This window comes from Neolamprologus brichardi, chromosome 2 (assembly GCF_056152115.1).
Source record: "Neolamprologus brichardi isolate AB-2024 chromosome 2, ASM5615211v1, whole genome shotgun sequence".
NCBI lineage: Eukaryota > Metazoa > Chordata > Actinopteri > Cichliformes > Cichlidae > Neolamprologus > Neolamprologus brichardi.
In genome coordinates this window covers 2,021,157-2,043,486 of record NC_142105.1, presented here as the reverse complement: position 1 = coordinate 2,043,486, position 22,330 = coordinate 2,021,157, and the positions used below count along the sequence as shown (strand labels likewise).

At 41.1% G+C, this 22,330-nt stretch overlaps 1 protein-coding gene across 1 annotated transcript in view; it reads left to right on the top strand.

Moving 5' to 3' along the window:
* zgc:154054 (Alpha-1,3-mannosyl-glycoprotein 4-beta-N-acetylglucosaminyltransferase B-like) overlaps positions 1–22,083 on the top strand; it is a 29,461-nt gene extending 7,378 nt beyond the window's left edge. Inside the window, exons 6-15 of the mRNA XM_087852078.1 lie at positions 829–942; positions 3,066–3,141; positions 3,626–3,740; positions 3,842–3,972; positions 4,358–4,465; positions 8,977–9,170; positions 12,752–12,830; positions 19,935–20,001; positions 20,805–20,917; positions 21,800–22,083. Of these exons, the coding sequence (XP_087708204.1) occupies positions 829–942; positions 3,066–3,141; positions 3,626–3,740; positions 3,842–3,972; positions 4,358–4,465; positions 8,977–9,170; positions 12,752–12,830; positions 19,935–20,001; positions 20,805–20,917; positions 21,800–21,817 (1,015 nt within the window). The 3' untranslated portion in view covers positions 21,818–22,083. The remainder of the gene's footprint in view (positions 1–828; positions 943–3,065; positions 3,142–3,625; positions 3,741–3,841; positions 3,973–4,357; positions 4,466–8,976; positions 9,171–12,751; positions 12,831–19,934; positions 20,002–20,804; positions 20,918–21,799) is intronic.
* Positions 22,084–22,330: the final 247 nt, after the last annotated feature.

Below are 22,330 nucleotides of genomic sequence, written 5' to 3'. Positions count from 1 at the left end.
CATTCACCAATCTATCTTTCTTTAGTCAGCCATGGACTAACCATGGCTGATGGTCATATATGTGAGATTTACGTCTACTGGGGAAGTATTTCTCTTTATGTGCAACTTCAACATGGAAATGGTCTGTTTTATGTATCGCTTTACAAATAAAGGAAAACTTAGGCAGCTACATTTCCATTTCTCTTCTTTGAGATTCAACCACAGATTAAAAGAAATAAACCTGAGATAACAGGGGTCATCTGTAAGCATAAAACTACACATTGGATGTAATTTTATGCAAAGAGAACACAAGAAATGTCCAAATCTTAAATGACTGTCTCACTGGAGTGTATAAAACTTGTCTTCATACATTCATTCATTTTTTTGAACTCAATTAGATGTTCTGGTAAAATGGAACTGGAAACGCCTGATTACATTTCTGTTTACGCAAATGCTTCAGTGTAGTCTATGTGAACTGATGCTTTACATTAGCCTCTACTACCAAAAGCTGTCACAAAACAGGTTTTTAATGTTGTTGCTGCTCTTCCTCCCGGCAACGGGAAAGTGTGAAAGTTGGTTCCCAGCACATGTTTTCAGGAATTTGTTCTCTAATTAACCTAAACGCCTGTTGGTCAAATACAATGTTTGATCTGTGATTTAGGAAGAACTTTTCAGGACAGCTAGGTAAAGTGTGAGAATGAAACGCCCTACAGTTCACAAGACTTCTTACATATTTTGTTAGCATACACATAACTGTTTGATTAACCTCTAAATACTAACAAAGAATGTCTATTATTTCCTTTGTATCTTGATGTTGATCTCTGCAGTTAACTAGCTCACTCTTTGCAGTTTTCCCAAGGAGGTGCAGTCTGGATTGCTGGAGGTCATCTCTCCTTCACAGTATTACTACCCTGACTTCGCCAGCCTTAAGGAGACCTTTGGAGACTCCAAAGAAAGAGTCAAGTACGGTGCACATACAAAATCACATGATGCAGTCTCGAAATGCTACAAATGTTTTGTCAGTGATGGTAATTCTGAAGTGTTTTTTACCGTATTTTTCGGACCATAAGGCGCACCAGATTATACATTACAGAATCCTGCCATGCGATTGCATTTGTCCATAACCATCGGGAACCTTCGTATTAACATTTTTGTCTAGTGGGGAAAAAAAAGTTAGCGTTCATCCTCCAGCTTCACTGTGGCCCTTTCTCAATTCTCAAGTACGCGAGTACGTACTCGCGTTCTCGGCGGGTACGTACTCACCGAGAACGCACGGAAGTACGGACTCGCCGAGAACGCGAGCACTGACTCGCGATTTGTACAATTGGAACACCAGCGTACTTGATGATGTCACAGGTCCGGAGTTTTTACTGCCGTCCTTAATTTAACTGTGAGTAATATGTTATGAAGCTTAACTTTAATCACAGTCAAACCGGTTTACTCAGGAACAAATAAAAAGCCGAAATAAGCCAAACATTAACATTTAGAAGTGATCTAAGTGACTTATATATCATGTTTAACCTCACTAGTGAAATCTCTATTAATAAAAATAGTGTACATGTACATACGTGTACATACCTTAATAAAAACAAGCAGGTGAGATGTTAGAACGCTTTTATTTTTATTTTAGTGGACACTCAATACAATAGACAGCTACTGGGGTTTGTTTAACCTGAGTAGCGAAAAGACCGCGGGGGGGTTGAAAACGATCTGCCGTGAGTCGGCTGTTCTCGCCGGCTGTAATAATCCTCGACCTCGCTGTCTGCTATGGAGCTGGCGGGTCACAGACGTCTCCGAAAACGTCGGACCTCGTTTGGAAATATATGATATCTTGATAAACTGAGCAGATATTTGAAGTTTACACAGCTACATTCTCGCTTGAAAAGAACTTAAAAGTTTATTTTGTGACCCAGAAAGAGTAATATTTAAAAGTTTTTAGCCCCGCTCGTCCGCCATTGCCGCGTTTGAGTTTTGGACGAAATGCATTCTGGGATATTTAGCTGTACCAAGTCCACACAAGTCACCACCGATGCATGCTCGATAAAACGGGCGGAGCGAGAACACATCCGGGACTTTTTCGCGTTCTCGGCTTGATGCGTACTTCGAATTGGAACAGTACTTGGTCTCCGACTGATGACGTATCACGAGTACACAAGAACGCAAGTACGCACAAGTACGCATATTGAGAAAGGCCCAAAGTTTATGTTATGCTAGCATAGCTGTGTCGCTAACGAGCACGTAGCACAACATTATATACCAGCTAGCCGAACTTTAGTAATGCTACAAACGTCACTGCTGTTTAGTTTCATTTATGTTAGAAGTGATAGCAGAGCTGTACGTTTGAATTTTCTCACAAATCTCTCAGTCAGAACATGCTATATCATGTTTAGGTTAAAGCTAGCGAGCTAACTTCCTGCTAACTTCTAACTCCGTTAAATTTAATACATTCTGTTTTCATGGATGCCTGGATGTTAAACTTAATTGTTACAACTGGTAAAGCAGGATTGCTGATCATTTTATTAAAGATGAAAGAATTTAGACAGTTTTTAACTCTCAGTGATGCTGCAGTGTATGTTTGACTTTGGGACCTGAAACGGACGGAGTTTAAGACCCAGATTACTGCGCGAGGCTCCTGCCTACGGTAGCCGTAATGCTCAGACAATCCATCAGGCGGTGCGGCTTCGTAGCTTAGCAAAGTCGTGCTAAAACATTTTTTGACAGATTTTTGAGCGCTGTGTACCACATAAAATCGGTTCGAGGTCAGTAAGCACAACCAGTATTCATACATAAGATGCATCAGATTATAGGGCGCATTGTTGATTTTGGAGAATATTAAAGGATTTTTAAGAGCGCCTTATAGTGCAGAAAATAGAGTAGGTGCTGCTGCAGTGGCACAGGACACAAAACCAACATATACACCATATAACCTGATAAATAAATGATGAACAGTAGGTTCATCATTTAAAGAACAATAAACTTTGATTTATTGAATGCAGAGTGGTGTATAAACACACAGTGAGTACCAAAACCAAAAACGGGAGTGAATTTCTGCTCGGGTTATATTTGTGCTTCTTGTTTGTTTTTAGATGGCGAACAAAACAGAATCTGGACTTCAGCTTCCTCATGCTCTACGCTCAAGACAAAGGAACGTTTTATGTTCAGGTTAGGGTCAGACTTTAGTTATTATTTATTAAACACCTTATTTCTATTGTGCTTTGCATATCATGTTTCAGGAATTATTTTTAGCACCATTTATTTGTTTGTGATATCAGCCAGAGTAGCTTTGTATGTTATAATTCTTCCATATATCTTTCGGGGCACTGCAGATGAGCTCAGACTATAAATGCTTACAGAAGACCCAAAGATGGCATCACAGAAATGTGAAATCCAAAAGTCTGAAATGATGGCCTGTTGTAAACTCTTTCTCCTTTTCACCAGGAGTGGTCTGATTGGGCTGTAGCTGTGCTTATCTTTAAACTTTTTATAAATAGTGTCTTCTTCCTGACACGACTGTTTTTAACAAGCTAATCAGATCTAAAATGTGTGGTCGAATGCCTAAGTGCAGCACAGAGTCCTGTTACGTTTAGGATAACTAAGAAAAGGGATAAAGGAGCGAAATTATTATTTGTTGTCTGTTGATTTCCAGTTAGAGGATGATGTTGTTGCTAAGTCGGGCTACTATGACGAGATGAAGGCCTACGCCACAAACGAAGATTCAAAGCCATGGCTCTACCTTGAGTTCTCCCAGCTTGGATTTATAGGTGTGCTTTTGTGTAAAATACTGAAGTGATTTTTTGTGTGTGTGTGGATTTTTTCAGGTAATATTACACGAATGCATTTGTGTGTATGTGTGATTCTCCAGGCAAGTTGTTTCGGACCCGGGACCTCCCAATGATCGCCGAGTTCTTCCTCATGTTTCACAGAGACAAACCCATTGACTGGCTGCTGGATCACATTCTGTGGGTGAAGGTTTGCAACCCCGAGAAAGATGATGTAAGTCAGTTATATCAAGAGTCGAGAAATGTAAAGTATAGATTCATTTGTGTTTTGGGAAAGAGTCAGACCACTTCATTTTTTTTACACACTTTACTGTTTGTTACAGCCCTACAAATAAGAAAAAACACGTTGATGTTGTAGATTTTTGTTAAAATGGAGCATAAATCTCTAAATAAATCTGTGGTTAAATAGATCTATGACTCAGACTCTACATACTCTATGTAGATGACACCTCTTGTCTATACAAAGCATGGTATTTCCAGTACTGAGAAAGCATTGAACAGTACAGTTTTTCCTATTGCTTGTTTTTTTTTTTGTTGTTGTAGTAAAGAGCAGCTTTTACAGTGTGTTTCAAACTCACATGTTCTCATATTTTATATAGAAACACTGCACAAAGCAGAAGGCACTACTCAAGCAGAGGTACAAGCCTTCCCTCTTTCAGCATGTTGGTCTCCACTCTTCTCTGCCCGGGAAACTGCAGCATCTGAAGGTGAGAGTTCTGTTGGGGTTTGAATATATAATCTGAATGCGTATTTGCTGATTATATTGTTTTAATATAGGAGAGGCCTAACTCTGAGTACAGTCTGTGCCAAAAAGTACTGACAGGAATCTACATGCTTTTGCAGCCAGAAAGTGAAACTAAGCAGAGTCTTTGATCGAAACTTATAGTGGTGTGACGTAGAGAGCAAGCATATAAATACCTAGGCTTCCGTTTGTGCTTCAGACCTGGGGTTGTGTGTTTTGTGTTCAGGTCTGTAAAATAAAGATCATTTTTAAAGTAAAAGGGCCACTTTTGAGCTGTGTCTTTCTTGGCCGTAAAGAATACAAAAGAACCGGATTTAATAGTTCCTTTGACTCCCAGGAAACGTGTTTCATGGTGGATATAAAGGTTTATCTGTCAGAGCCATTGGAGAACATTGGGGATATTTGGTGAAAACAAGTGCATCCGCATGTATTCCTCATACCATCTGTGAAGCCACTGAGTCGACCATGAACTCTTCCCTATACCAAAGTCTATTCCAATTGAATCTAAGGCCAGATGTAAAGATAACACCTGGGCTAATTTGGGTAATTTTGGGCAACAGGACAACGGCACCAAGCACAGAAACAAACTGAATGGCTGAAAAAGAAAAGATTCAGGGTGTTGGAATAGCCCAGTCAAAGTCCAGCAGGAGTCTGATTTACTCTTTATGACACTTGTAACACAGTAAATGGAAAGTTGCTCTCCCAGTTTTTTTGCCGTCTTTGGACTCTATCAACCAGATGACCTCTTGTAAAATGCCAGTGAGTAAATAAAATGTGTTTGACCCTGTAAATGGCCATTTTCGTGCATGTACTTGAGCCCTGAGCTTTTCTGTTCAGTGGAGGTTGAGGTGAGAATGCAAATGTCTCGACCCAAACCAATTTGTGCAGATTAAATTCAGGCTTCGAGCACTACTCGGGCAGCACTCTCCTAAACCAATCAGGTCATTAGTGAGAACATGGCTGATGTTAATGTCCCCTGCTGAACATTTTCTACAGTTCATTTGTTAAAAAGAGCTTTGATAACGAGGTTCAAGGGTCACATGTGCAGGGGTTGCATATTACTAGAATCTGGTGGTAATGGTGTCAGGACACCTGAGTGGGAGTAAAAGAGAAGGTGCTTTTCTAGTCATCTTTTCTTCTGTTAAATTAGTAGGCCTTTATTGAAGACTCGTAAAATATTTTTCAGATTTAAATATTTAAAAGCTGTTTTACAAACATGAACCAGGAAATGTGTCAAACGTGACTTAAACAACAGAAGAAGGCTAAAGGTGAACGGGGTGGTAAAACATCTCTGAACTACCTGTAAAACTAGAGTTACATAAGAAAGCGTGACAGCTGAGCAATGAAAAGCATTCCTGTGAAACACTTCAGGGCTTTGGAGTGAGATGTCACGGGAGGGGGTGTGACCACCGAGGCGCCATTTTAGCAGGCCAAACAAAGGAGCGAAAGCATCAACAGTGGTTCGCACTTGCTGTGCTGTCGGTTGTAATGTTAGATCGCACGATTGGGAAGGGAATAAGCTGGAAAATGGGCTCTTTTTATCATTTCCCCACCTGGAAGCAACATGAGGCAGCTCGTGTATCGATGTTACCGAAAGAAGGCGTCTAGCCTGGATAGCAGCTGTGACACGAGCTGATATCCAGTCCTCTTCCATCTCCTGATATCTGTTGGTGCTCCAGACATTTTCATTCAGGTAAGATCTAAATAAGTTCATATTACTCTTTTTAGCCTAATAGTTTTATTTTCAATGCGCTCTGAGCTCATAGCAAATTAGAACAAACATCCTAATGAGTGATTTTGTACATATATATAATAGAACTCAACTTTATTGTCATTGCACATGTCACAAGTACAGGCAACGAAATGCAATTTGCATCGATCCAGAAGTGCTTTAGCCATGATATAGATATATTACAGAAACGGGTCTGTTATAGGTATGAGGGTACAAAATATGGGTCTATTATGGGTATGTTACAATGTAACTATAAGTATGTACAGGCTGTAGTGAGTGTACAGGCTATGTACAGGATATAAATATGAAAACTATACAGAAATATGAACTATGCAAGTTATAAACAGTTATAGAATTATAATTATTATATACGTTCTCTTTATAGAGTTGCTAATTGTTTGTCATTATTGCAGCAAACCAGTCTATGAAATGGATAAAACAAATCCTGACTGGGTTCCAGCGCTACACTACGAAATCCCTGCTTCAAACCACATGCTGCACACCACCATGCTACTCAGATGACTTCTTCCATGTGAGGGTGAAGAGGTGACCCTTCTGGATAAGATGGTGAAGGTTTGCTGCGTTTTGGTGCACATGTGTCCCAGTGTGGTAGTAAAACCAGGGAAATGCTCTTGTTAAATACTCTTAAAAGTCTTGTGCTGTTTGTGTAGTGATAAGTTTTCAAAAGAGACAGTAAATTACAGAATGCTCGTAGTGGGTGATATTATATAAATGCTGTCATGATTTTATGTGAACATTTTGTCATTTGTAAACTAAACAACATTGATACATTGTTACTGATGTGATGTTCTACAAAGTGCTTTTAATTAAAGGCAAACATTTATTTGTTTCTTTATTCAACTTTTGAACAGTGGGACTTCGTAAGTACATATTAACATTACAGTAAATGCTAATTATTTACATGGCAGTGTACTTCAGGCACAAATGTAGACCCCCTAAATAAAACATTATGGGTTCTTCAGAACAGAACTATGCTTGGAGAAATATTTTCCCATCAGTTGATCCAACTCCTCCACAGTAGCGGGTGGAATTTTTCTTTTCTGAGGACGGCTTCTTTTCCCTGTCACTACAGATGGTCTGTTTATGTTTTGATGGAGAGCCTTTTTTGGGCGGCTAAAGAAGAGAAGTCCATCTTATGGCCAACCTCTGGCTGTATCTTGGTCATATAAAACAGCGAAACCCAGTATGCAGGTTCATCTGTAACAGTCCTTGTGCCAAAGATCAACACTGTTGCTTCTACTTTAAACAGAAGAGCAGTGACGTGGGTGCAGGTCTCCGCGACTCCGGCCTTACAGGTGCAGTGGGTGGCTTCAACCTTCCCTGTGATGCTCACAGTGACCCATGGCTGCAATGCTGGTTCATTCAGTCTTTGAGAGTGCAGGACCTGAAACACACACAGACAAAGTTAATTTAAAGACAAGAACTATGAGCCAAGGACAACATAAATGTGTTTTATCTACTTTCAAATCCATTTATCATAAATGTAACAAATAAAGTGTTTGGAAAGTCAGCACATACATGTATTTTTTATCTTTTTATGTATCCATCTATAGAACGCTGCCTGTTCTTTTTCAGAAACCCGCCTGCAGAAATGAACCTAAAGTATGTAATGCAAGGATGTAATCACTATCAAGATGGAGAAAGCATAAAGTTCGACTTTAAGGGACAATTATGAATCACCTAATATGATAAAGAGATTCTGCAGGTCATTAATCGATGCATAAAACCAAAATTGAATGTATTTTTAGTTACACAGGACAAACACGGAAGCAAAGTGTATGACTAAATCCTTCAGGGCAATGTCACATCAATGCACTGAACTCACTGTTATCCCTCTAACAGCCTCCACATGTTCTCGCTGTAATTTCCCCTCATGAATGAATTTATGCTGCACTAATCTGAATGTTTGGGGGGAAATCAAACGCATTTTACTCGCATTACTCGAGCTGACTTACCTTTGTTTGAATGACGGCGTACTCACAACGTGGAGGCTTAAAAATAGCCAAATCTTGTACCCGGTCCTTGGTGGATGTGCACCTCCACAGAGATTTGTAATTGCGAAATTGGTTCGCCGTGTACGCGCTGACTCCACAGGCAAGGTAGGAAAATATATCAGGCTAAGTCGATAGCGGTTGGCCTAGTGTTTCTACTCCACTGCCGTTATTTCATACGGGTCCACATTTCCAGTGCACGCTATTTTTTGCAAGTACCGTCTCTTTGCATCCGGACGCAATCTGTCTCTATACCGTCCTTTTTATTTTGAGCTGCTTTTAAGTGTGCTTGTAGCAATCTTCCTTCCAACACACTGTGGTTGTTTTGATTAGTGGCCTGCTGAAATGGTGCCGCGCTCCCACAATGCATTGCGGCGTGACGTCAACTCCAGAGCCCTAAAGGATCAGCCATACAGTTTAACCTGAGCAGAAAAAATGTTGTTGATCTGCTGTTTGCTTAGCTGACAATAGAGTTCAAGACAAGAGAAAGTGTGAAAGAATGATGGTGTTTGTCATGGAGCAGATACATGACAGCACAGCCTGATGAGTGAGAACATTTAACATGAACACTGGCATATAATGTGAATGTGCAGCTTTAGCATTTTAACTGTATGTGTTTTGAATTGACTGCAAACCCAGAATCATTCATCTATGTTGTTAAGTGTTCTCGCCTGTGGATGTGCTGTGCTATGTGCAAAGATATTTTTCTCTTCTTTCTCTTATCCACTTCAGGACAAAGACTTTGGGAAGCAGACGCTGTACAAGGCTCACAATAATCCACCTGCAGAGGTGAGCAGCACTTTGAAACACTACCAGACGCACAGTTTGAAAAGTGCTTACGAAGGACGAGATTTCTTCTGGGCAATAACTCCCCTCCAGGGTGACTACATCCTCTTCAACTTCTCCCAGCCAGTCTACACTTCTGGGTTAGTTTGTTTAGTTATTTTCCATACATTCTGTAAATTTTGCAAATTAATGTTTTCTATTTAAAGAAAAGAAGAGGACAAAGACACAAATGCTGCTCAATCAAATTCATCCAGACGGATGATGGTGACCCAGTCTGCACATTAAAACTGATTTCATTCATACACACGCATGAAACAAGCAGCAGCTAGAGGATGATAAGGTACAGCACAAATGCTGCGGCAAGGCAGAGCTAGGATGTTGGGTCAGGGGGAAATGTCATTATCACCACCCTCAGAGATCGGGTACCAAGCCCTAAGAGCAACTGGTGCGTCGAAGGTGTTGAATGTGAGAGCAGCTGACCCGAAAGTGAAGGTCGTGGCTAAGCTGGAAAACAGGAAGTACCCTCTGAAAGTCTACTAGACATTAGAAACAATCCCTACTGTGACCATTACTGAAACTGACTGATCTACACCACAGCAACAGTGATCATCAGTGTTGGGAAGGTTACTTTTAAAATGTATTCCACTACAGATTACAGATTACAGATTACATGTCCCAAAATGTATTTTGTAACGTATTCAGAATACGTTACTCAATGAGAGTAACGTATTCTGAATACTTTGGATTACTTAATATATTATCATGCTTTTTACAACTACATGAATGTACTATTGCTGTGAATTATTACTTTTACTGAAGGTTACTCTCCATAACAATACCAACTAGATTTTTAAATCTGAATATATTTGCAGCGATCTCGTGTAGAAAATTATTCCGCACGTATATAAAACAGGTCAGCGGCTCCGAACCGTAGTAAAGGGACCTCTGGCTAAACGTCGGTTCGTGTCGGGCTCGTAGCTGAAAACTAGCTTTACTTTGTTGTCTGGGTCAACTTTGCTAGCAGAGACAGAGAGAGGCGTTGAAAGGCTGCTCCAACAGAACTTATTGTTTCAGAGGAAAACACGAACACGGTGTACAGTCGAGTCTTAATAGCTTACTTACAACTGGGCTCGTCAGGCACTCTTCTTGGCTGCAGTGGTTATTATTATATTTACATGCTTCCAGCTCCCGTTTTTGCTTTTCCTTTCTCTCCCTCCCTCGCTCACAGACACATAACGAGTATGGCAGTCCATTCTCCCTGCAGCACGGACTACACTGCCTATGAGGTTACATGCTTTAGGGCGATGCCTGTAACACTCTGCCTGTTGCCTTCATATTAAATCATTTTTGTGAATAATTTTTTAAAATATTTCTTCACGTCATTATGCTGCTGCAAGCAGTGGTGACATGGGCGGTGAGATTGAGACACAGACATTAGAGCCTCTTAATGCGTGTTTTGTTTGGGGCGTGGAAACCAAAACTAGAGAGGGCATAGCCAAACATATGAAACAGGAAAAGACTGCCGTGTAATCCCTTTATTACAGCAAAGTAACTGTATTCTGAATACCACCTTTTTAAACAGTAACTGTAACGGAATAAAGTTACTCATAGTTTGTATTTTAAATACGTAAAGGTGGTACATTTATTCCGTTACTCCCCAACACTGGTGATCATTCAGATGCTTGACTATAAGATGAACAACGGCTACAAGGAGCAGTACCCTCCATGGAAAACTGGAAATCAAGGCTGCATGGAGGGAGGTTAGCCAACTATCAGAATGGCAGAAAGGATTAATGAAGATTGTTGTACAACAAACTGCCGATACCTGAGGCCTTAGAGACAGTCAAACAAAGACTCAAAGCCTTGGCTAACTGCTTGAACAAGACCGAAGGATCCAGGAGAATAAACCAGCCCTGCTCCACTGAACTATCCAAGCTGTACTCTCAGTAGAAGGGAAGCAATGTGAGAACAACCCCATAGAGTCTGGAGACGGAGCAGTACTGGAAGAACATATAGGAGAAGGACACAACATATAACAACAATCCTTATTGACTAGTGGATCTAAGAATAGACCACAGCAACCTCCCTAAACAGGACCAACCATCACAATGGCAGAAATCCAAGAAAAAGTTTCCACTATAAAGAGTTGGACAGCAGCACACCTGACATGATTCACTCCTGCTGGCTAAAGAAGCTAACTGCACTCAGTGAATGTCTAGCAGCACAAAGGAACCAGCTGCTACTGGATGAGATGCACCCAAAATTGAGGCCGGACAGCCCTAACCCCCAAGAAACCCAAGAGCTAAGCAGAAGGAAGGTGGCCAGGGGCAAGTGAGTGTCAGAACCACTATCCAGGCTCAAACATTTCACCAGGAGTACATCAGGAAGATGGCCACAACCAACCAACCACGTGCTTGGTGAGAAACCAGAGAAAGAAGAGGAGCAAGGAGAAGAACCATAATGGACCAGGTAGAGGAAGTGGCTGACATCCAGAAATTCAACTAGTGGCTGGATTGAAAGACGGCACAGAGGCTGGGGTCTATCACACCAGGCAAGACCCCAGGTGCAGGCTGGTGCAAGATGCTAGCATACATGGAACGCCATAACCAAGTGGCTGCCATAGTATACCGAAACATCTGTATACTATCACCCCGTAGGGTGACTGAAAATGGCCGAGCTAAGACTCTGTGGAACATGTACAGACAAACGGTGATGGCTAACCAACCGGGCTTTCAAAACATGAGATTTAAAATGTGTAACTAACAGATATCAGGAAGAAGGAATATGGGTGGCTCAAGAAGTCCCAATGATTGAGAGAGGAGCGAGAGAAGAAGTGGAAGGTGAAAGCATTAGTAGTCCCCGTGGTAATTGGAGTACTCAGGGCAGTGACGCCCAAACTGGGCGAGTGGCTCCAGAAGAGCGCAGTCTTAAGTACATCAAAGATACTGCACAGGAAAAGATACTCAGATAGTAATCTGAGTATCTTTTTAAAAAAATGTTAGCACTCATATTCTCTACCAAATTTGATAAGAACTGATTATTTAATCGTTTGATGTATTTCCTAAGAATGTTTAAATCTCCTTGTGCTACTAAGTAAAGAGAAACTGGAGCATCAAAGTCAGTGTGTCACTCGTTTTGTGAAACCTGTGCTGTTATGGTCGAACAAAAAGCGATGATTGGTTGCAGCACGTCTTTCTGGAAAGTCAACATTCTCACTGTATGAGCTTCATGACTTTTCCTGTACATGTGCCAGACGCTGATCCTGTGCTGACAGGACCGTCTGGTAGTCACACAGCTGTTTGCTTGGTTCCAAAGAATGACTTCCCTCCATAATATGAACCAACTACAAAAATGCATCAAGACGAAAACTAGAAAAATGACAGTTTCTTTGCTCAATTTTAAATATTTTCCTCCTGTCAGGTGATACTGTAGCAGTTTAAAACATCTTTGCACAGGTTTCAGTTATTATTCAGAATCATTTCTGTATGTTAGAGCAGTAAAGTTTAAAGTGATGGGTTGAAGTTTGTTGGGGTTTTTATTTTTCATTGCACAAATGAACATGAACGCCAGTTTAAGGAAAATGTAATTTAGAAATGAAACTGATATGACATGTGATAATAATGCTGCGTGCAGTATTTGAGCCCAGCAGCATCTTTGTGTGTAGACGTTACCAGTTTGGTGTATTTATATTCCACCTGTGCTCTTTTCTTTAACAATGCAGGTACCTGTTTCGCAGCGGAAATATCGAGACCAATGGAGATAAATTCTTCAATACAACAGTGGAAGTACTGCCTAGCAGTGTGAGTAACGTGTGTGTGTGCGTGTGCTTTTTTTCTGGGCGTGTATTCTTTAGTTCTAATGTTGCGGTTGAGTAGGTCTTGGTTTTCATCTCGGGTGTTGATGAAAAGAGTAGCAAGGCAACAAGAAACATCTACCACAGCAAGCTATCTGCTATCAGCCTGCTGCCTCTATTTAGCCCTGTGTGTGTGTGTGTGTGTGTGTGTGTGTGTGTGTGTGTGTCAGTTGACATGTATGTCACGCTGAAGGGGAAAAGTGGTCAGGCCAGCGGTGGCCTTTGAGTAAAGTTAGACAGACATGGAATCCCTGTGTGGAAGATAAGAGGGAAACCTCATCGTTTAGTTTCAGGTCCAAAAGCTTTTCAGTTCACAATAACAACAAACAAACAAACAAAGGATTGGAACAAGATTTTGTTTTTATTTTTTATTATGAAATATCCAGTGCTAGATGTGGTTCCTTAAAGGCAGGACAGTTGATTCTGCTCACCCGCACACAGCAGTGTCAGTGGGAGAAACGCTTTGTCACAAGTGACTCAAGTCAAGTCATCTTTATTTATACATTTAAGAGACACCAAGTGTCGGCCAAAGTGCTGAACAGAGGGATAATATGATAAAAAGAATTAAAATAGATAAGATGAAAACGTTCAGTTTTAGCTGACTGCAGGTTTCTCCAACCTCACCAACAGTAAAATTACATAATGATGGAAACTATCACAACACGTTTTTCAGTCACGCACAGACAAACCCCACAGTAGCAACTGATCACAACCATAAAACAGCCGTTTCAAACAATAACGCTGCAGATGTCTCAGCAATACAAATATTAGGAAAATGGTGATGGACAGATTAGGAGGAATTTGAATAGGGCACTGATACTGATCAGGCCTCAGCACAGAGTGTACCTGGGGAAATTACACCAAAACATCTTAGTTTGCCTAAAATACACAGCATATGCAGCTGAGGCCTTTAAACTTCTCATAAGTGATCGTGATTGACTGCGAGGGGTAGTTACTTTTTGCCATTATTTATTTGAACAGAATGACATCACTAGTCCCCAGAGTCTGTCTGTTCCCAGACGAGCTAAATACAACTTTTGACTCAAACAGTAAAATGATTAAATGCGGACGATCCAATATTATGTTTCTCTTTTCTAAGTTAATAAATGATTTAATAATTGATCAAAATACAGATTTTTTTTTTGTTTTCCTTCAAAAACCTGGCTGCAGCTGGATGAATTTGTTTAAATGAATAACCCACCCAGAGTTCTGCTGAACTGCTATCTGGGTCCTCATAGCAAAGGCTGAGGACGAGTTTTTACTCAAACAATTATCACGAAAGCCAAATATTTTGACAGATTCATAATTCATTTGAAAGCCTCACTCTTGGCCGTGTACCCTCTAACACATAAAGAAGTTTGGTTTAGTTTCTGTCTGATTTCTTAGACTTTTTACCTGAATTGGTGCTCATAACATTCACATGGATGCGCCAAATGACGACCCCGACACTGCATTGTTACTCTTTGCTAAATATGAATGAACTGACTGTTTTGATCACACATGACATAGAAACTGACCAATAACCCAAATCTGTCTGGACAGTAACGTTTTACAATAATGGACTGCACAGTTTCAGTACACTCTTTATTTATTTATTCATTTTTTTATGAAAGTGCTTTAAGGCAAGTTTATTTATATAGCACAATTCAACAAGGTGATTCAAGGTGCTTTACAGAGACATGGTAATAAAATGTTATCTTCTTCAGTGGAAGAATATGCCTGAATAATGTAGAGCAGCTATGTAAATTTTATTCCCAGAAGTCAAATATCTCGTGTTACATCCTCACTGCATACGTTGCAGAAAACTGTGGCTCCTCTGAAAAAAGCTTGAAATCAGAGGTTTGATCGGCTGATATAAGACAGATAACTCGTAAACTGGAGAGGAAATGACATCACACTCATTTAAAAGAACTTTGTTTCGCACGGAAAGATAGTTTGCAGCTCTGTAAAAATCCTTCCACAGACTAGGTCATTTTACTACTGATGTAGTAAAATGAGATAACCCCAGGCTGACAGTCAGGGCTCTGCTGCACCACGTCTTCCTTTTTTACCTGTTTTACCTGAACTAATAATGAATTTCACCACAAATAAAATGTTCCAGTCACAAAGAAAAGAACATGTACATTTTATTGCATACGTATACATTTTATTTTTGCGGGTCATACCCAGATGTATTGAGCTATTAAGCTGGATGACACCAATTTAAAGCAGCGGTCCCCAACGACCAGGGCACCGGTCTGTGAGTCGTTTGGTACCGGGCCGGGAGAGTTGGGCTCAGGTGTGAAGTTTATGGTTAACTCTGTTAACTCTGTTTCCCGGGGTCTTTTCCCGTGGCGTAGCTGTGTGTCTTATTTTGAAAGAAATATTTACACGTTACCATAGTGACCAGGGAGCGTTAAGGGGCAGAGAGGAGGATGTTACTCTCAGTGTTGTCTGTGAATTTCAGGAGGGCGCTGCTAACAAAGTTACACGATTACACAGTGAATTCACATTTGCTATTATTGTATTTACAAAATATCTTTGTCCTGTCAAAGACAGCTTAAAGGTGAGAATATCGTCTGATATTAAACCGATACGTGGCGCAAAAAACATTGGACTGCTGATTCAAAGTCATGTCTTAAAGACATAAAAGGCTGGTTGACTTCTAATTTCTTACTTCTGATCTCAGACAAAACTGAGATTATGTTACTCGGCCTGAAAAATCTTAGTAACATTGTTTCTAACCAGGATGGCATTAGCTTGGCCTCCAGCAACACTGAGACAAATCTTGTCCTTCAGGATCCAAATGAAGCAAATATGTAGCGCTGCTTTCATCCACAGAGTATCTCTAAAGTTATATCCTGTCTCCGAGTGATGCCGATGCTTTGGGGCTGGACTGCTGTAGACCAGGAGGTTGTTCTAAAAGTTCCTGAAAAGCCTCCAGTTAATTCAAAATGCTGCAGTGGGAGCACAGAGAGAGTGTATTTCTCTAATACCATGATGTCTTACCAGTTTGGATTTGGGAGACAGACATTCTCTCTTCTTTTAAGATTAGATTCAAAACTTTTGGATAAACCTTATAGTTGGGGCTAAATCACATGACCCTGAGTGCAGTCGGGCATCCTGGCAGTCGTATGACATCAGAGACAGATGACACCTATGTGTGCAGTCTATTCTGATTGTATGGGTAGAGAGCTGTCGGGAATATCGTCGCGCAAACCTCAGCTTAAAACTGACTTAAACTCTGCAGAAGACTGCCTGCTCTTCCTCTGTCTTCTTGTGGTGACGTCTTCTTGGCACACCTGTCTTTGACATCCTCATTCGTATGGATCTTGACCTTCAGTTTGGAAACGGTACTAGTGCTTGTACTGAGTTTACACTTTCAAATGATGACATATAATCTAATGATTTCTCCCCTTATATTACTCGTTGACTCTGACTACATGTACTGATAGGACTTTGTAAAAACCTGTAAAAACGCCAAAGCAGTAAGGTAACCAAAAAGACAACATGATGGTCGTTACGTAAATTTACAAGTTCATAATTGTTCCATAAACATGGGCAGCATTACCAGTGTTGGGCAAGTTGCTTTGAAAAAGTAATTAATTATAGTTACTAGTTACTTCTTCAAAAAAAGTAACTGAGTTAGTGAGTTAGAAGATTCTAAAAGTAATTAATTACTTGAAAAGTCACTATTGCGTTAAAATAAAAGTTTAACCCTCTGGGCTCCAGGGTGTAATTGGCCATTTTTAACTACTTTTCTTCTCTTCAGCACAACCTCACGTGTCTGAATTCACAGTTATGTTTTCATTTTGACAAACTGTATTAAGACAATTGATCTAAAATCAGACAAAAAAAAATATAACTTTCTACTCGGATTTTATATTTTTTACTGTAACAACCACAAACATGTTTATTGAATCATATTTCATAACTTTACATGCAGATATAAATTGTCAATTTTAAAATTATATGCACAAGTTTTGCAAACAACAAAGTTATTTGCATCCATTTACCTTTTACCCTTTTTTTATAACCAATTTAAACTATTTACAGAACAATCAGCTGTTCTTCAATAAGATGCCACAAATTATTTGTGTCGCTCCAAATATTTCTGTCCACTATAAAGGAAACATCACAGCCTGATCCCTGCAGGTCTGACAGCAGCAGGTGTGTCACTGCTGTTTCTACCTGGAGACAGCAGTCGCCTCATTGTTCTGACACACAACACAAAACTATCCACAACACACTAACTACACAAGACAACACATGAACTACACACTCCAAACACGCTAAACGTCACAAATCTCTCACATCTCAAAACTCGCTCTCTCTCTCTCTCTCTCTCTCTCTCTCTCTCTTCCTAAACAACCAAACGTCATGTTGCCATATCAGTTTTGATTGGTCGACATGGTGCATTTTTCCACCAACACCAACGGGCTGTTTTTTGTTTAGTTTATTATTTTTTGCTCATAAGCAGACAGTGCTCGCTGCGCTGTCCTTAGACGTTAAATGTGACGAAACTATTGAGGAAAAACACGCCTACATATTGTTTATCATGACTCTGGTTTTACGTAGCCGATCAACACAATTTAAAACCTGGTATATGTCACCTTGTTGCTTTGTCATCTTGAAGTGGTCATGTGATTGGCTTACCACTACTTTATTACACTCATGCCATTGTTTTGCCCCCTGAGCTCCAAGTGTTTTGCCAGAAAGTGATCACCGTCCGCGGGAGCGCAGCTGTTAAAGCTGTTGTGCCCAGATTACTTACTTCCATGCAACTGATATAAGACGCAGTAAGCTGAACACAGCTTCAACTGTGTTGAAAAATTGTAGCGTGACCGCATTTTCTTATTAGTAACGGTAACGGCGTTGTAACAATAGAAATAGTAATTAGTTAGATTACTCATTACTGAAAAAAGTAACGCCGTTATTCCCATGACTGAGCATTACCTCACATTACACACTGACAGGTCCAGAGTGATCAAACTGGTTCAGGGAGCAGTGGTGTAATCAAAGTATTACTGTGGGTGTGACAGATGAGCTGGTGTGTCTGCGTTTCATCGTCGTTTTTTTCTCTGCCCCAGTGATTTAAAATTAACGTCCACACACTCACGCTCTGATGGTCGTATCTACGGTAACTCAGTGTTCAGTGTCCTGCTCAAGGCTACCACCAACCCTCAGCAGTAACCCTCTCTACCTCCTGAGCTGCCCCACATTACCTGGAAAAAAGGGAACCATCCAGTATACAGTGGGGCAAAAAAGATTTTAGTCAGCCACCGATTGTGCAAGTTCCCCCACTTAAAATGATGACAGAGGTCAGTAATTTGCACCAGAGGTACACTTCAACTGTGAGAGACAGAATGTGAAAAAAAAAATCCATGAATTCACATGGTAGGATTTGTAAAGAATTTATTCGTAAATCAGGGTGGAAAATAAGTATTTGGTCAATAACAAAAATACAACTCAATACTTTGTAACATAACCTTTGTTGGCAATAACAGAGGTCAAACGTTTACTATAGGTCTTTACCAGGTTTGCACACACAGTAGCTGGTATTTTGGCCCATTCCTCCATGCAGATCTTCTCAAGAGCAGTGATGTTTTGGGGCTGTCGCCGAGCAACACGGACTTTCAACTCCCGCCACAGATTTTCTATGGGGTTGAGGTCTGGAGACTGGCTAGGCCACTCCAGGACTTTCAAATGCTTCTTACGGAGCCACTCCTTTGTTGCCCGGGCGGTGTGTTTTGGATCATTGTCATGTTGGAAGACCCAGCCTCGTTTCATCTTCAAAGTTCTCACTGATGGAAGGAGGTTTTGGCTCAAAATCTCACGATACTTGGCCCCATTCATTCTGTCCTTAACACGGATCAGTCGTCCTGTCCCCTTGGCAGAAAAACAGCCCCATAGCATGATGTTTCCACCCCCATGCTTCACAGTAGGTATGGTGTTCTTGGGATGCAACTCAGTATTCTTCTTCCTCCAAACACGACGAGTTGAGTTTATACCAAAAAGTTCTACTTTGGTTTCATCTGACCACATGACATTCTCCCAATCCTCTGCTGTATCATCCATGTGCTCTCTGGCAAACTTCAGACGGGCCTGGACATGCACTGGCTTCAGCAGCGGAACACGTCTGGCACTGCGGGATTTGATTCCCTGCCGTTGTAGTGTGTTACTGATGGTGACCTTTGTTACTTTGGTCCCAGCTCTCTGCAGGTCATTCACCAGGTCCCCCCGTGTGGTTCTGGGATCTTTGCTCACCGTTCTCATGATCATTTTGACCCCACGGGATGAGATCTTGCGTGGAGCCCCAGATCGAGGGAGATTATCAGTGGTCTTGTATGTCTTCCATTTTCTGATGATTGCTCCCACAGTTGATTTTTTCACACCAAGCTGCTTGCCTATTGTAGATTCACTCTTCCCAGTCTGGTGCAGGTCTACAATTCTTTTCCTGGTGTCCTTCGAAAGCTCTTTGGTCTTGGCCATGGCGGAGTTTGGAGTCTGACTGGTTGAGGCTGTGGACAGGTGTCTTTTATACAGATGATGAGGTCAAACAGGTGCCATTCATACAGGTAACGAGTGGGGGACAGAAAAGCTTCTTACAGAAGACGTTACAGGTCTGTGAGAGCCAGGGATTTTCCTTGTTTGAGGTGACCAAATACTTATTTTCCACCCTGATTTACGAATAAATTCTTTACAAATCCTACCATGTGAATTCATGGATTTTTTTTTCACATTCTGTCTCTCACAGTTGAAGTGTACCTCTGGTGCAAATTACTGACCTCTGTCATCATTTTAAGTGGGGGAACTTGCACAATCGGTGGCTGACTAAATACTTTTTTGCCCCACTGTACATGCAGAAATACAGGAAGTTGTACATCGATGTAGCTGGTCTGAGGTCTGTTGTTTGTCTGTGGCACAGTTTTTAAAATATAATGAATCATGTTTGCTTCTGTGGGGAATACGTTACCCGCTGTCTCTGGAATACCATCATGCTGAACTCCAAATGATAGGCAAATGTCCGTTTTTGCCTTTTACACCTGAGATACTTGTTTTCTTCTTTCAGGTGCTGGCAAGACACAAACTGTCCATTCCTCATTACAGGGAGTCGGGCAATGGCTTCATCATTGTTGGTACGTACATAAAGCAAAGGAAGGGGCTTCCAGCGTGTACGAGCAACTCTCAAAAACACTCATTTATCGTACATTTAGCAGCAATCACACATTATTCATCAACCATCTGTGTTAACCCTCTCAGGCTCAAATTAAGTTTTAGTTGCCAACGCACAACCAAGTCCTGCAGTGGTACTTCTGAGTAAAACAAACTCATAAAATATGTGTGTGGGGTAATCAGGTTGTTAGTTTGTAACTGTTGCAAATCGGCAACGCCTGCCTGCAGAGGGTTAAAACTAATGAACAAGGAACAGCATGCCAACAGGTTCCTATTAAACGCTGTATGGCCGAGGATGAAGCAGCTACTTATTATTCCAAAAGGGAAATATTATTGTACATTTAGCCGCTGCTCAGGTTGCTCCACCTGATGTACCAGCAGCTGGTGCTTTGAACCTCTGCTGTGATGCCTGAGTGAAGCTTCCCTGTTATAGAGCAGCAGGTAATTGGCCAGTAGTTTGATGGCGTCACAGCCTTGCAGGGTCATAATCAGGACTGTTCTCTGTTAGCCAGTCACTTTGTGACGCTCTGGTTCTGGGAGAGAACTTCACCAAAACTCTGAGCAGCTGTTCTTAGTTTGTTCTTATTACCATCAAACATGTTCACAGCAAAGTATTTTGCATGTTTGAAAAAGCTTTTGCATTATATGGGAAAAGGAAGTTACTCTGTTACCTGTGCTTTCTATAAACCCCCCCCCCCCCCCCCCCCACACACACACACACACACACACACACACACACAACCAACCTACTGCTGTGTGTTTCCAGGTGAATTTGTGAATGGATTAGCTGAGGGAACGATTGAAGCAGCGCTGCAGCCGGTCTCTGCACTGCGCCTGGTGGTCCACTCCGACTCCGACGTCTGGGCTCTGCTGAGTGAGGTCTGACCCAAATACTTGTGTTATGTGTTTTTATGCACTTAAAAACAATTTCGTGTAAGAAAAAAAAAAGAAATGCACAAAACTAAAAGCGAGCAGCCATCAAACGAAAGTTCTTCCCTGTTCTTATGTCACATGATGTGATGAAATGTATGTGATCAAAGTGTCTTGTTGGATTTCTGTCGTTCAAGTTTCTGATTCTTAAGATGAACCTTTAAAACGGACTCAGCACCACTGTGGTCGGCTCACAGTAGTGCTGGTAGATTAGGCCTCATGCTCTGGATGCAACAGTTTCTCCCATCAGTATCCCAGCCACTTCACATACGGCTGCACCCCCACTCCCACAGAAGATCATCATGTCAGGAAACAGAGTTCAACTAGTACAAGAAAAGAGTCAATGTTGTGGTTTCAGACCACCTTCAGTTCCTGTTAAATCAAACAGGAATATTCATTAAAAACAGATCAGGTAGAAAACCAGGCGTGTTGTACAACCGGTCCGACCTCTCACTCTCTTCCTACGACAAGTATGAGGTCAGACGGGAAAGAACAGAAATAATAGAAAAAAATAAATATGACGAAACGCCCTTACTGAGCTCCGCTGTTACTTTCACACCTGGGCTTGTGGTGGCATGCCGACGTTCAGTCACACAGCAGCTAGTCTGACTGAAGTTATTCTGAGGTGCACCAAGTTGTTCCAACATACACCACATGCACGTGTGCAGGTTTCCCTGATATAACTCGGTCTGTGAAAATCTACAAAGCTCAGTTTTTATGTTACTTGTTAACCTAAACGCCAGGAAGAGGTAGGTGGTGGCGTCAGTGGACGCTGTGTGTGGTTTTCTTCAGCTATGGTTTGCTTAACACTTTTCTTTTTCTGTCTGTCAGATACTCATTAAAGTTTGAAGACCACAGACAAGAAGGAAACTCTCACTCAGATTAGTGCGCCACCTGCTGCACAAAGACTTTGTCGACATGGACGTCCAATAAAAGGCTCACATGTGCCTAAACTGCCTGTTATGTGAATAAGGATGGATGGAAGTGTCCAAATTGGCCACAGTGGTGGCTCATATTTGCTGCTTAAATTCACTCCGCTCAAACGTTTCACTGATGCAACACCAGAGCTATTCACTGAGTAAATTACTGCACTATTCTATTTTTGTTACAAATAAAGAATATCTGGTATCAAGTTGTCTTGTAAGGATTTCATTTCAGCTCTTTGTTTACATGAAAAAACGCAAAACAGGTTCTTCAAAGTCCAAATGATCCCCTGCAGCGTCAGCACTCTTTAGTTTGATGCTCAAAGTTGTCAAGTTTCATCTCATCATCTGATACAGCCCATTCCTATAGGCTGTCCAAGTATGGTGACACTCGATATTTTACTTGACGCAAAAAAAATCCAGCATTAAAGCATGCAGA